The sequence below is a fragment of the Corvus hawaiiensis genome, chromosome 13, assembly GCF_020740725.1.
Source record: "Corvus hawaiiensis isolate bCorHaw1 chromosome 13, bCorHaw1.pri.cur, whole genome shotgun sequence".
NCBI classification, from domain to species: domain Eukaryota; kingdom Metazoa; phylum Chordata; class Aves; order Passeriformes; family Corvidae; genus Corvus; species Corvus hawaiiensis.
In genome coordinates, this window is record NC_063225.1 from 13,322,357 (window position 1) to 13,336,615 (window position 14,259).

Genomic DNA, 14,259 nt, shown 5'->3' on the forward strand with positions numbered 1-14,259 from the left:
TCGTCGCTCGGGGGCCCGGCCGAGACGTGGGTGCAGCGCCCGGCAGCGGCAGCGAAGCTGCGACCAGAGGAGGCGACGCACGGAGAACTGAGCGGCGTGGCCCGGCCCGGCCCGCACGGCCCCGAACGCGACCCCGGGAAGAGCGCGCAGGCACCAGCAGCCCCGACAATTCCAACACGGGAGCGACCGAAGGAGAGAGCAAAGACGCAGCGAGACAGAAAACAGCAGCCACTCGGAAAAAGGAAAAGATCATAGCAACTAAGACCTTAGGGATAGTAAAATGGTATAATGTTAAGCAAAATTATGGTTTTATAACAAGGTGTGACAACCAGCAAGACATATTTGTGCATAGAACTGCTATTAAAAAGAATAACCCTGAAAAATGGATCCCAAGCTTGGGAGATGGAGAGGTGGTGGAATTTAATACTGTACTAGGGAGAAAAGGGTTACAAGCATCGCAGGTCACTGGGCCTGATGGTGTTCCTGTAAAAGGCAGTATATATGCAAAAAATCGTAGTCATGTTAGACAGTATCTCCATTGTAAGCCCCCCCTACAGTTTCCCTTTCCTAATCCCACCTTTCCCTTTTACCCTATGTCCTATTACCCCCAGTGTATTCCCAATCCGTTTTTTCATCCATGGTTTCCCTCACAAAACCATGCTTTTGCCAATTGTTTCCCCAAAAATCCCTTTCCAATGCCGAGTGGGGGATGAAAAGGGGGAGGGAAGAAGTTAAACCCTCTCCTGCCTCAGTTTCCCCACAAAGCATGCTCAGAGAATTCTGTCTCCCTTCTGTCAGCCCTAAGATGTTCCACAGAATCTGTTTGGACATTTAAAGACTCAGGAGGGTGGCTTGTTTTGTTTTGAAACTGTTCTTGTTATGTTTATCCAGTTGTTTTCATTCTCCTTTTATTAAAATAAAACGGGTGAGGTGTTGGGGTCCCTCCCCTGCCGTGTAGCCCTGGGAGAGGGGCCCTGAGGGCACAGACACGGGGTTTCCTGCCCCTGCTCAGCCTCGTTCCCATTGGTTGGTTTGTGTTCCCTGCGCGGGCAGAGAAGGACCCTTGGTCCCGTGACTGGAAGAGTTCCTGGGCAGAGCTCCGGCCATGCGGCTGGAGAAATAAACATCTCTGAAACAGCTAGCAAGAATCTGTCTGTCCGTATATATATTTCCTTTCCACGGGACTCCTGGTTTGATATATGCGTGTTGCAGGATCCCCACTGCAACACTCAACCACTGGTGAACAGGAGTCTCAAGCCCCACCTATCGACCTCTCCCAGCCCCACACCTGAACCTCCTGCTGCCAGGTGTAAATGTAGAAGCATGACCTGGCTAGAGCAGAACTCAATGGTTTGGTTTGTCTTAAGCTCTGCTATGCTCAAGCTATAAATCCCATCTGTGTAAAACCAGTCTGTATGAACTGACCTTGGATGCCTCAACCTCTAACGACAAAAGGTGACTGCAACACAAATAATCCAACCACAATTACTTTTCCAACAAAACAGTATTACAATTTATTTCAGACAAGCTCAATGACACTACTAAAGTTACATTATACTTCCCACCTCAGACATGGCTTTATTAGCCTATCATTTTCCAGATGTTAACCCCTTAAAGTTTCTCATTAATAAGTTATATATTTGTCCCAAAACAAACTTAATAGAAACAATGATTATTACAATAACTGGCTAATGTAAAAATTCTATTGTAAAATAAGTAATGTTATAATAAATTCTGGAATTCCTTTTCCTTCAAAAAGCCCTTGTGCTTTCACGTTACCGAACAGGCCATCTCCCTTATGCTAGGAAAGTCACTGATTGCCAGAGAAATCATCGAGGTCTGAAAGAATTCTGTTTCTTCCCACACTCCTTGTACTGGAGTGTCTCATTTGCATTTTAATACACCCTAACGTCAATCACTCCAATTCAAATTTGTACATAATTTCAGCCAGGAACTTGCTGATGTCCTTCCTAAATTCTGTTTGCTTATGTTACAGTTGATACAGCCGAAAGCAGCGCAAGGTCTCAATAACTGCATCTATCTGTAGACTTTTCAGTTTATTGTAAACTATCACGACAGAAAAAAAAATGATGCACTCTCCTGAAACAGAGATTATTATAGATCCATAAACTAACACTGCAATGAGCAACAAACATTTTGCTGGCTGCATTCCAAAATCAGCATGTTCTGTTTGTCACAGGGAGTAAGAAAAAAGTTCACTTGAAACAGAGACACTTAACAGAAATGCAGGGCAGTCCCCTTCAGACAAGGGTGAAAGTCAGTAATAAGCAAATTACTTGACTGAAAAGGCCACTCAGTTTTGCTTACTTGCTCAATCCGTGAAATTCATCCACTTCTGGAAGATGAGAAAACACATGTTAGAACACAGAAGAACACCCTCTGCCAAGGGTGAGGGGAAAGCATTTCTACCACTTGATCCTCTGTGGCTGCAAGGGCTGAACAGGCACCAGAGAGCCTGGGGGTCAGATTAACACTCTGCCTACCCTTGTATCCTTTCCATGTAATGGCCAAGAGCAGATGCTTAAGGAATAGTAATAGTGGCAATTAAGACTGGTACTTCCTTTGATATAAACCCCCAGTTTCTAATGAATAAGTAGTCATGGACCTCTTGATCCTGACCTTAAAATACATATTGAGAATGTAATACCCTTTGATGGACCTTTCTTCAACTTACGTAACTTCTTAAAATCCATTTCTACTTTTGATATGCAGATCTTGAGATAATCTGCTCAGTAACACATAAAAGAACATTTTTTTTAAAAAGTGGAATGGGAATATTCACCTCCCCTAAACCACAGCTTTAAAAACTCCCTCTATACTACTTTTTTTTTTTTACCCAAAGCTGAAAACCCTCTGCTCTACTTGGTGTTTCTCCTCACATAAAACTTACCCCAATCTTGCAACCTTTCTTTTTTAGTTCTGTTATCCACACTTCCTGAAAAAGCATGACCAGAAATATGCATGCCATGCACCTATGTGGATTTGTATAATTCCATAACGGTGGTTTTAGTTTTGTTAGTTTATTCCTTCCCTAATAAATCCTAAGCTTTTATTTGCCTTTTAACTGTCAACAAGATCTGAGCTGACATTTTCAGCGAGTCTTTCCCCATGACACAAACCATTTCCTGACCAGTATAGGAGGCTATCACCAAGCATGCATCATTAGCTGCCTTTCATGTGTGCAATACTTGGCATTTTTCAACAACGATTTCCAAATTGTCTATTTGGAAAAAAAAAATTGAAATTAAAGCAATGATCATGAGCTCATATCTGAAAGCCTGCAAGTTCTTTGGCTATTGAGAAGTAAAAGAACTATGTCTCTAGCTTGCCCTGTGCACAAGTTTTACTTTAACACATTCTTGTAGGTATACCACATCTTAAAAAACAGAATAACTATAGCTTGTGGCAACATTAAAGAAGCCACAGCACCAACGCTTCCCACTCTCTCATGGCAGATTAAAAGGACATGAATCACCCTGAAGGCTGGATAATTACATATTTACATAAGCTGTTACATGAGGCCTGCTCTGCATGGTTTTGCAGTTTCAGTTTCCCCATTTTTTTCTGGCATGAGAAACCTGCCCAAACTCACTTCAGTTCTGCAGTTCAGCTGCAGACTGTAAACAGAATTAGGCTAATCATAATCTCTGCAAAGCACAATCAAATAAAACTTCTCCTTAATATGTACATGTAATGTTTGCTGAGGACTACAAAGTGCTAGAGCTTTAATATACTGATATATTCAAGTATTTGCTTCCTTACAGTATGATGATATTCTGAAAGTTACATATGGTTCATAGCTGCCAAATGCAACCTGCTAAACCTGACAATGAAAAACTTCAGGGATCGAGCTATTACCAAATAATATTATTTGATCGCTTCCTTTGCTAATGCACCCACATAGCAACCATTCATAGCCAGGCTGTAAGATTTATGCCATCCTTTGTGTGCCATCTCTTTCTTCCCCTGAAGAAGGATTGCTAATCAAAAGTGAAAGCATGAAGAAAGGTAGAGAAGAAGGTGTAACTAAACTCTGCATTTAAGCATGATAAATAGAAGAAATTAGTACCAACTATTAAAGCACTACAGATCATTCCCACTTAAAGGAGAGAAACAGGAAATTACCTACAATTAATTGTAAGTTGTTCATTATTGTGATTAACACAGTTTCCACTATCTTCCCTTTAATGTATTGATGTATATTTCAACTTCCAAAATTTGTCTGAGACACAACACATACACTCTTATGTGATTTAAGTCTAATGTAGTCATCCCCACAATTCTTCAGAAAGACACCACCTTCCTTTCAGCTCCAACTCTCCCAGACTGAACTGACTGACCATGACACAGCAATACACCAGACACAGTCCTGTAACGTGATCCTTCAAGATATACAATACTGAACAATACAAAAAGTTATTAGATTATGAGGTTACCATAGCATGGCAACATAAAGTGATGCCAATTTGTGCTTTGCCTTGTATTGGCCCCATAATCTTCTGCTTTTGCTGCCCTTTTTCCACCTCACTTCCTTGCACAGATTTGGGACACTGATACACACGCAGCCCCTTTTCTCCATGTGCAAAGTTGTAGCTAAGCCACAGCTGTCCTTCCCTTCTCTTGGCACTTCTCCCTGGCTGGATCACTACTTTCTGAGAGGGAGTTTTGCTGTGACAGAAACTCTACGCCTAAGGAAAATGCAAGAGGGAAGACAACCTCAGACTATTCAGCACTAACTTGTGGTGCAGCACTTATCAAGGGAATCACAATCTTCCAGACACAGGTTCTGATCCCCTCAGCATGTTCAGATCAGCTGGGAAGTTATTCAAGAGAGAAATCCTCACACGCAGCCCCCTCAAATTACTGTTTTACTAAATTTAAATTTAGTATAGCAAGATTCAAATAGTATCTCCTTTTATGAAGGCAAAGTTCCGGAGTTTGGTGAAAAAAGCTTGAGAGTTCCAACTGAAAGGTTTCCCTTACATGAATCTGACAGGAGAAAAACAGTGTGGTTATTTTACACCATCTCTGAAGTTTGGGGGTTTTTTTGCTTCAAAACATGTCATTTCAACAACTAGAGACAAAACTCGAGCAAAATTACTTGTAAACAAAAGGACTATAACACAATTGATTCTCTTAATTGTATAAAAATTACTTTAGAGGTATACAGCTGCTGAAACAGATTTGCAAGTACATTTACAATATTCACATTATCCAGTAGAGAGTGATACTGATGGGGAAGGCATAGCTAATGTCAACAGGGATATCAACATGGTATCATACTCGTGGAAGAGATTAACAGAACTTTTTTTTTAGAAGTCTGTTTATGTTCTACAAGAACTGGAACTGTATTCACTGTTTCTGCCTTCCTCTGTACCTCTTGGAGTTTATGTATGTATGATGACAAGTAACCTGTTCCCTTACTCACTCCTCCCCTCCCAATCCACACCTGGGATGTCAAAATGCTTTAGTTGCATATTTATTTCTACCCTAAGCAGAGACAGATGCACTAAAAAAACCACAAACAAACAAAAAACCAACAAAAAACCCCCAAACATTAAAGCAGAAATACATAGTCAAGGACAAACTTCAATGCTGTAACCATGGACCATCTCTTCCTCCTGCTTCACATAAATGAAATACCAATATCTACTACAGAACTTATCTAATAAGTTTCCAGTAAAGACCAGCAGTGGTATACCGGCCACCACCACTCCCCATTTTGTAACTTAATTAAAAATGATCCAAGGCCAGTTGTCATAGAAATGGTGTTGATTTTTTTTTTTTTTTTTTTAAAAGCCAGCCTTTAACAAGCTGTTGATTATGGAAAGCAGGAAATGTGATCCGAGGCGGCTGAAGGCTGGTAGCAAGGCACAGAAGAAAAGAATGCATAGACCTTTTGCTGCTTCAGCCTCTGGAGTCTCTGACCACAGCACTGATTTGATTTCATGGCTGCTCTGTACAGATAGCTGACATTACTAAATGCTACTCCAGTATCAACTTGTTAAATTTGAACCCAGACTCAGCATATCGATATACTAGGCCAGACTAACTGGAGTCAAGAGAAATATTTTGGGAGTTGTTTATTTTTAAATGAGTCACAATATACCACAATAATTAACAGGACTATGTAATTAAATGATTGCCATAGAATCTGTGATATTGGTCACAAAGACTAATAACAAATACAATGGTATTTATCTATTTTATTCCAGTGAATTGCTGAACTGCTGTGAAGTCAACTATGGGTTTACTTGGTTTGGTGGTGGAAGCTTTTACATTTTTTGATAACATGTTTTATAGAGTATTAACTGGTTCTACATTAAAACCGAAATGAGCCATTTGAGGACTGAAAGGTTCCTGTACCTGGTGTTTGTGTCAATCCATTGTAAACACTGCTCCTGGGAACTGAAACAAACTATTGCCAGTCCAGTGTCCTAGGAGGTTTTCTGGAAATGTTATCTAACAGTCTAATCCCAAATTTGGATTAAAATATAGAATATCAGCTGCCATTAAACACAAAGGCCAACAGTGTAAGTTGATGAGAAATGTACTTGAAGTGCATGACTCAACATATTTTTCACAATATACTTTCAAAATAACTGACACATTTTAAGTAGTCTGGCTCTAATCTGTTTGTGCTGATTGTGGATCTTACCCCTCACTTTACAGTGTGATTTTGGGAAGAAGAATCACAACAACATATACATGTATATATATATAGTGATTACCTGTGATCCACTCTGAGTTTTATAAAGAAGTTTAAGCATAAATCACAGTTTCCCAAGAAGGAAAGAGCATTTTTCTTCACACTCTATCTAAACAGCTCTAAAGAAGTCAGAAAGTGTAGAATCATCAGGCACTACTCTAAGGGCAACAAAAGACTGAAAATTCCAGGCTAACACCTCCAAGGTAACTGTCTTACTAGTTTAAAAAGGGACTGTCATAATTATAAGATCTTTGGCAAAACACCCTTTGCTTAAACAAGCATGTTAGTTACATGGTAGTAGTGCCAAATCAATGAGAATGAGCTCTTAAAAACAATTTTAGTAACCTTCAATTGTTGCGCTTTTATCAGCACTCATAACTAAAAATATTCAGATAATTTAAGTCCTCACAATGTTATTTAAACAAGTCTTAAAATCCACCTTTCATGTGACCTATGCTTTACTAACTGCCTTAAGAGTTAGTAAGGGTAGACACTTCTGCAGTTTAGCTGGACATGAATCTCATTACAAAAAAATATATATTTAATATAAGCCTTCTAGACCCAAGTACTATAATTTGAACAGCAGTGTTGTTGGGAGAGGTATTAAGTTACTCTGTACCGCTCCGGCTGAAACAGTAGTTGGAAGGAGGGAAAAAAAGAGTGAGAGGAAACTCTGAAAATTCCTGTGGTTCAGGGTGTATACAGAAACAAATGATATTCACAGCTTCTCTGCTCAAATACTACTTATCTTTAATTCTACATGCAGCAAAGTGTTCTGTAAAATAAAGCCTATCTGAAATAAAACTAAAAGACCACTCATTTCTACCCACTTTATATGCAAACAACTTCAGTAATTACTATTAATTTACTGAAAAGTTAAGTGTTTATAACTACAAAATTTAATCTAAAGTTTAAATGACTCCCATGTCTAGATAACTAGACAAGAAAATCCCTCTGAGTTTGTGTAAACAGCAAACTATTGTTTAAAATATATTAAATACAGGTATTTCACTGTAACATCTATTCACCTATGCTACTGTATGTACCATATTCTAAGAAACTAATCTAAAACCCAAATGTTACAGATAATTAAAGAATTAACTTCCTAATGGTGACAATTTGACACCATTAGGAAACTTTGAAATCACTGCGTTGAAGTCTTGGTTGCAAACTTTTACTATTTTCCAGCTAAATTTCAACTGTAAAATACCATCGCATTTTTCTATAAACCACAACACTCACCTTATGGGGCCTCCACAAAGTGCCAGACATTTCCCTTTTAGAGGTTCCATTTCTTTTCCTAACACCAGTTGTTTTTCCTTCATTCCCAGCTTTGAACTGTATGTGCAACTGAGACGTCCTTGCACTATGACACTTGTATTTAAGGCTGGATAAGCAGCAAGAAACTTTTTGACGTGATCCTTCCAAGGAAACACTTCTTTGTAAAATATGGTGAGTTTTGCTCATCTGTGCATTCGGTCTTCCTAGCTCATTTATATTAATCTGATATTCTGAATCTGTTTTTGAGGGCAGACATGCAGATGTGCTACGTTCCAGTTTTAAATGAGGGTATTTTGCACCAGAGTTCAGATTTAACTCTGGACTGCAAGAGCCATTAACCATTTCACTGCTTGATGCAAATGATCTTTGTGTAAGATGAACTGAAACACATGAGAAGCCATCAGGTACTTCTTCACAAGTTGCCTGCTGAGGACCATTCAAAATTTGACTTTTGTCCTGTAATGATGCATTCAAATAAAGTGGTCGTATGTCTCTGACTTCGCCAGAAGAGCAAACTGTTTTAGACAGTCTAAGTCCATTGACTGCTGTTGAAAGGAATCCCTTGGAAATGGTTTGATCTTCTTTTTGTGCCAGCTCACTAGGAGAAATAATTAATTTATGAGATGTTTGATAGGTGCCTCTATGTGGTAGTTGACCTGAGCTTACTGGAGAAGCTGGAGGAGTACTGGAAGGACTCCTAGGGAAAATAACCAGTGATGAACAACGTCGCAATGGAATTTTAGTTTTCTTCCTCACTGACAAAGCATCTTGGTCAAAAGTAGTATTACTTCTATAAAGCATTTCCTGAGATGAGTTGCTCCTGGAGGGATTACATTTGTTTGCCGTGCTTCTAGATGAAGAGTCACCATATGCAACACTACTACAGAAAGTACTGTCATTTGTCCAAAGAGTGCCACTGCCACTGTCACTGATGACACTGTTACTATATGAACCTCCATCACTTGTGGTACTTGCACATGATCCATAGTCACTGCCAGCACTGCTGAATGAGCCACTGTCACTTGCTGCAATGCTGCTGAGGCTGCCTCTGCCCAGAGCAGCATTGCTCAGAAGGCTATCATTAGATCGATGATCAGCCACAGTTCCAGCACCACAACTGCCTTCGCTACCAATACCAATGAATGAAGTGTCTTCACCGGCAGCCACAGCATCACCAAACCCAGAACATCCACTCTGCTTCCTAGACTGCAGGGAAATGTGCAGTGAACTGCTCTTTTTTATTTGCAGTGAAGAAATAGTTGTGCTTTTCTCTTGATTGATTACTTGCTGCACTACAGGTGCATAAGCAGCTTGTCTAGGAGTTAGTTTCACTTGTGTAACACTAGGTGCAGAATTCTGCGATTTTTGGAAGTACATACAATTATTACTATCCAAAACATCTTCAGAGGTTTCTGATAATGGATCTATATTGCTTCTTGGGGTAGCAAAATGCAATCTTAACCGTCGTGCCATTTGTTCTCATTTCCATGAATGTTAGCAAATGAAACCCACAAAGATCCTTCAGCAGAAAGGCTACAGGCAGCTGCACAGAACCCAGAGCTGGTACATCACAACAGTAAAAGCCCATAAAAGTTGCAGTCTTTGTCCTAACTTCTACAAGATACTAGCATTTAAAAAAAAAGTACCTCTTGAAATAAGTCAGCCATTCCTTGAACTGTAGTTTCTGGACCGTCGTTGATTGCTTGCAGTCAGAAAGCCTTCATTTAAAAAGCACTTGTGTTCCAAGGACCTCAGCTGTGACACACTGACAAACACTACTGACCTTGTTTCAATTATACCTTCTGGAATTTGCATAAATGAATACAATAATAGGCTTCCAGAACTTCCAAGTTTCAAACAGCAATGCCTGCTGCGGCTGCACGAGCTGAGTCAATGTGTCCGTACTTTCCCCAGCAGCGTATGACTACTAATATTTTTACCCATAGGTTTAGAATTACAGGAAGTTGGTAGGAATGAAGTCCCATATAATTGAGTATCAAGTCCAGGATTGAATTTCCAAATAGTAACCGTGCTAGCAAACTGCTGAGGTCTGAATTAACCACAAACTAGTGAAATAAGCCTCCTCTCCCTTAAGAAAATGTTTTTCTGCACTATTTAAATAAAACTTGAAAGAAATCTGACATTATCTTGCAATCCACACGCTGCTAAGTAATCACACTCTCTAAAGATTTGCACAAAGTAGAACCCTCTCCTGTTTATTAATTCATAATTTTACATGAGGTGCAACTGAATAGGAGCCAAAAAAAGTTCTTCTGGTTAATAATTTGGCATTTATTTTTATTTCTAGTTTGACCTTTTCTAACTACAGCTGTTAAAGGTAGAAAGAAGCAAAATTATTCTTACAAATTAAACTACCTCATTTTGTTTGCTGGAAGCCCAGAGTAAGGAGACATTCATTACAGTTCAATGTGATTTGCAGGTATATGACCAGCTACACAAAACTTTAGAACACTGAACTAAGTATGCACAGAGATAAACAGCATTACCAAACACAATCACAGAAGAAAGCTATTCTGTATAATTATATACAAACTGCTTCATACATTCATAACTAATTAGTATTTTTTAAATTTTCATTTTTTAAAATAAAATGATCAGCATGTCAAGAAGTTAATATACTGTCAATTCTTCCAAGAGTAATGGGATTGAGAATTCCTACAAAATGTTTCACTGGCTCATATAATCTGAAGAGGTCCTTTGCTGGCACCTAGTGGGACTTTTGATAAAAGACAATCTTGAATCTTGCTATTAAGTAGGACTTTTTTTGTTGTGGGTTTTGTTTTGAAAAACACCAACATTTGGCTGTGAATGTACTTTTGAATACATAAGCCATATATGATGCAGTACTGAATACTACTGCACTAACATGAAATTACTTAGTGCTGCTGAAAGAGTACAAACAGAAGAGAACACTAGGCCATTTATACTTTTATAGGTCATGCTACTAGGAGTTTTTTCTGCTTCCTATTTATTTAACCTTTACTGTATTTTAAGGTAGAAGGCAGTAAAATTAACATTTATACCTCCTTCCCAAAAAAGAGCCAAGAATCAAATTCACAGTACCTTGTTTGCAAGCAACAAATTTGTTTTCTAATTATACTCCAGGGCTTACTTAACCTCCATTACCTGAATTCCATTATTAGAATGCAGCAATAAATGAATACTGGCTTATTCATAAAAAGCCAACAAATACAGCACTTCATTTATTTCATTATGCTTAACCAACAGGACTTCTTCTAAAGTTATATGTTGGCGGGGAACTGGGATGGGGAGAGAAGACGAAAGGAAAATACCATAAAAGATTCTTCTGGTCAGTTTCCAAAAGTTACGTTTGAACTTCAAGCAATACAGTAAAAAAAACCCCATAAAACCAAGCAAACCAAACACCAACCAATAAACACCAGTAAGTGACCGTAAGATACGTGACTGAAAAGTAAAAAATGCATTTCTTAAGGCTTCTTCTCTCCCCAAGAACAAATGTATTAGTGGTACAGTTTGTAACATGTTAGTGTGACATGAAGTGCAACCACTGGAGGTCCTGCTTTCTTTTAGTAAAAGCATTACTTTCATCCCCCAGTAGATGATCTGAAATGTTTTTTAAATTTTACTAAAAATCCTAGGAAAACAATAAACTGACATGATTTGGTAACTCAAGGCTTAAGACTCCAGCAAAATTTTTCAACATCTCTCTTGCTTAGCTATACTTGTATAGATATTGCCAGCCAACTACAGCTTTCTTAGGCAACGTAAAATGGCTTTCAAATTGTTAAATTCGATGTTGCTGAATTAGAGTTGGCATAAAAATAAACTAAAAATTAGTATTTTTTAAAAATACCAATAGTTCCATTCAAAGCTTAATGTTATTGATTTCTTCGGTATCAGTAACAGGTTTAGGCACTTCGTTTGCAATATACTTAAATTGTGACAAGGTAGGCTAAATTGTGTAAGATAGAAAGATAGCAAAAGGTGTGATCCCTTCACTGATTCATCTCCTAAGTGATCTCAATGTCCTTCTCGACATATTTTTCTAGTGTGTTTTTAAAGACAACCATAATTATGGTTGCCCTTTATTCTACTAAGGGTTTGCAAGTCAAAAGAACAAACTAGATTTAGCAATCCTTTACAAAATCCAAAACAAGTGATTTTTGAAAAGTTTTAAAGCTATTATGGGAAGATTTCAAAACTCTGACTATTGGTGATATAACCAATGCAGCAAGAACCCAAAGAAAGGTTTTGAGGCTGGTATTCAAGAACACAACATTTCTTAAAAACAAGCAGGTATTTCTGCTTCCATTTATCCCTAAAAGTTAAAGGGAATAAAAGTATTTGGGATCAAACTTTATAAAGAGGAAATGAACCATTGGGAGGACAGTCTCACAAATATAAGAATATTTCAGTTTTATCAGCTTGCTCACATTTAGACTTTAAACAGTCATCCAATAGGTAGATGAAAGAACACTGAAAATAACAGAATAAAATACTAAAATAACAGAAGATGAAACACCTTTTGATCATAGCTACTTAGCAAGGCACCTATGATTTTTGACATGTGAGGATGAATTAATAGAAGTGGGGGAGTTTGTCAATGCTAAACAACAATCATAGCTAAGGCAACAATTTGTCTTACTTAAAACAACTCAAGATATGTGGGATAAAAACACTTTCTGAGAGCAAGCTAAAGAGAAATAGGGAGATGGCCTGTTCCATTCACCAAGTGAGATGGAAACAATGAAAAATATACAGATTTTATTGTAGAACTATAGAGTGACTGATGAGGTCATGATACTTTGATCTCTAATATAATCATACATGGGAAACAAAGCACATTTCCTTGTTGATACCAATAAAATGTTTAATTGGTTCCTCTCCAATAAGCAAACAGATCAAAAAACTTATATACTCTAGATTACAGAAAGAATGTGAAGGAGTTCTCTTGGTGGAAAACACAAAGAAAAAAAACACTGGCTTTCTCCCCTCAAAAAATCAAGAATCCTACTTTCTAATCATGCCTCATGGCTTCCAGGTGGTGGCAGCAATGCTCTAAAGAGACATGCAATGGACAGAATACTTTGATCTCAGCCCATAATATTATGTCCAGGTGAAAATTTGAGCATCCTGGAAAACAACATTTAGCCTCCTGTGTAGGCTACAAGTGCTGGTGATTCCCTCTAACATTGCTCTTAAATAAATCAGAGAGACACCATATCTGAAATACTCGGGACAGGTAATACCACCAGTTAAGTAGTAAATGGTTTGGGGACTGTATAATGCCCATAACCAAGAAACAAGCCTCTTCCTTCTTAAATCTCTTTATTCTACACCATTTGGACTTATATTTACACACATTTTCACTCTTCCTAACTTTAGGGAAGCACCTCAATAAAAGATACAATGGATTACTGAACATATGGAGAAAGCTTAAGGAAAAAATGTTTTTCATGGCCAACACACTACTCAAGTACAGAGCACAAAGAGATCCTGTAATTGGAATGAAACTCTGTTTGGAGTGCAAGAGGGCTCAATCCCTCCTATTAGCTCCAAACTCCTGCAGAAGGGAAAGGTATATATTCCAGTGACAAGGAATGTCAGTGAAATGGATGCAAGTGTCATGATTGTACTGCTACAAGCTTACTCACAATGAAACATACAAACAGAAATACAGGTAATTAGACATCTTCACACAAAATGAGAGCTTGGGTCAGAGGAAGACTTGACTTTTGATTTCACTGAGATAACAAAAGCACAAGCTAGCCCTGTCTCACCAATGACCTGCCATTCAGAGTGACACCTATCTACAAGATCACAATCCACCGTTCATTTCTTGAGCTTTCCAAAGAAAATCCATACACGCTTTGTTTCATGATACTCCTCACACACTGATGAAGCTTCTCACACCACATATCAATACTGCTTTGTTTGTAGGAAAAAATAAACATCCAATGCAGAGCTTTCAGTATCACCAAAGAATGTGGCCCTATCATGTGAATAGCACTATAAAAGAATGATGCTTTCATGAGTTAAAGCACATTAGAAGTTTAGAGTAATAATGTAACTGCTTCAGAGCTTCAGGAGTGTGGTAATATCAGATAAATAAATCAATCAGGTCTGCCTTTAGCTTTAGGTTTTACTATAGAAGTTAAGGTTGTTTGGTGTGAGTTTTTTACCACATTGAATCCTGATGGACTTGCATTCCTTCAAGTCTTTAATACACTGCAAAATTAACATTA

The 14,259-nt window shown here is 38.2% G+C and overlaps 1 protein-coding gene across 9 annotated transcripts in view; it reads right to left on the minus strand.

Annotated features, from left to right (window-relative positions):
• NEDD4 (NEDD4 E3 ubiquitin protein ligase) overlaps nt 1–14,259 on the minus strand; it is a 53,505-nt gene that overhangs the window by 26,136 nt on the left and 13,110 nt on the right. Inside the window, exon 1 of one of the 9 annotated variants that reach the window (XR_007206551.1) lies at nt 7,973–14,254. The exons of 7 other annotated variants lie outside the window; for them this stretch is intronic. Coding sequence is in view for 1 of the 2 variants with exons in the window: in XM_048317545.1 (XP_048173502.1) it covers nt 7,973–9,484 (1,512 nt within the window). In the remaining variant the exon portion in view is untranslated. Of the gene's footprint in view, nt 1–7,972; nt 14,255–14,259 lie in introns of those variants that run through there. One more of the 9 variants, XM_048317545.1, reaches the window with a different exon arrangement.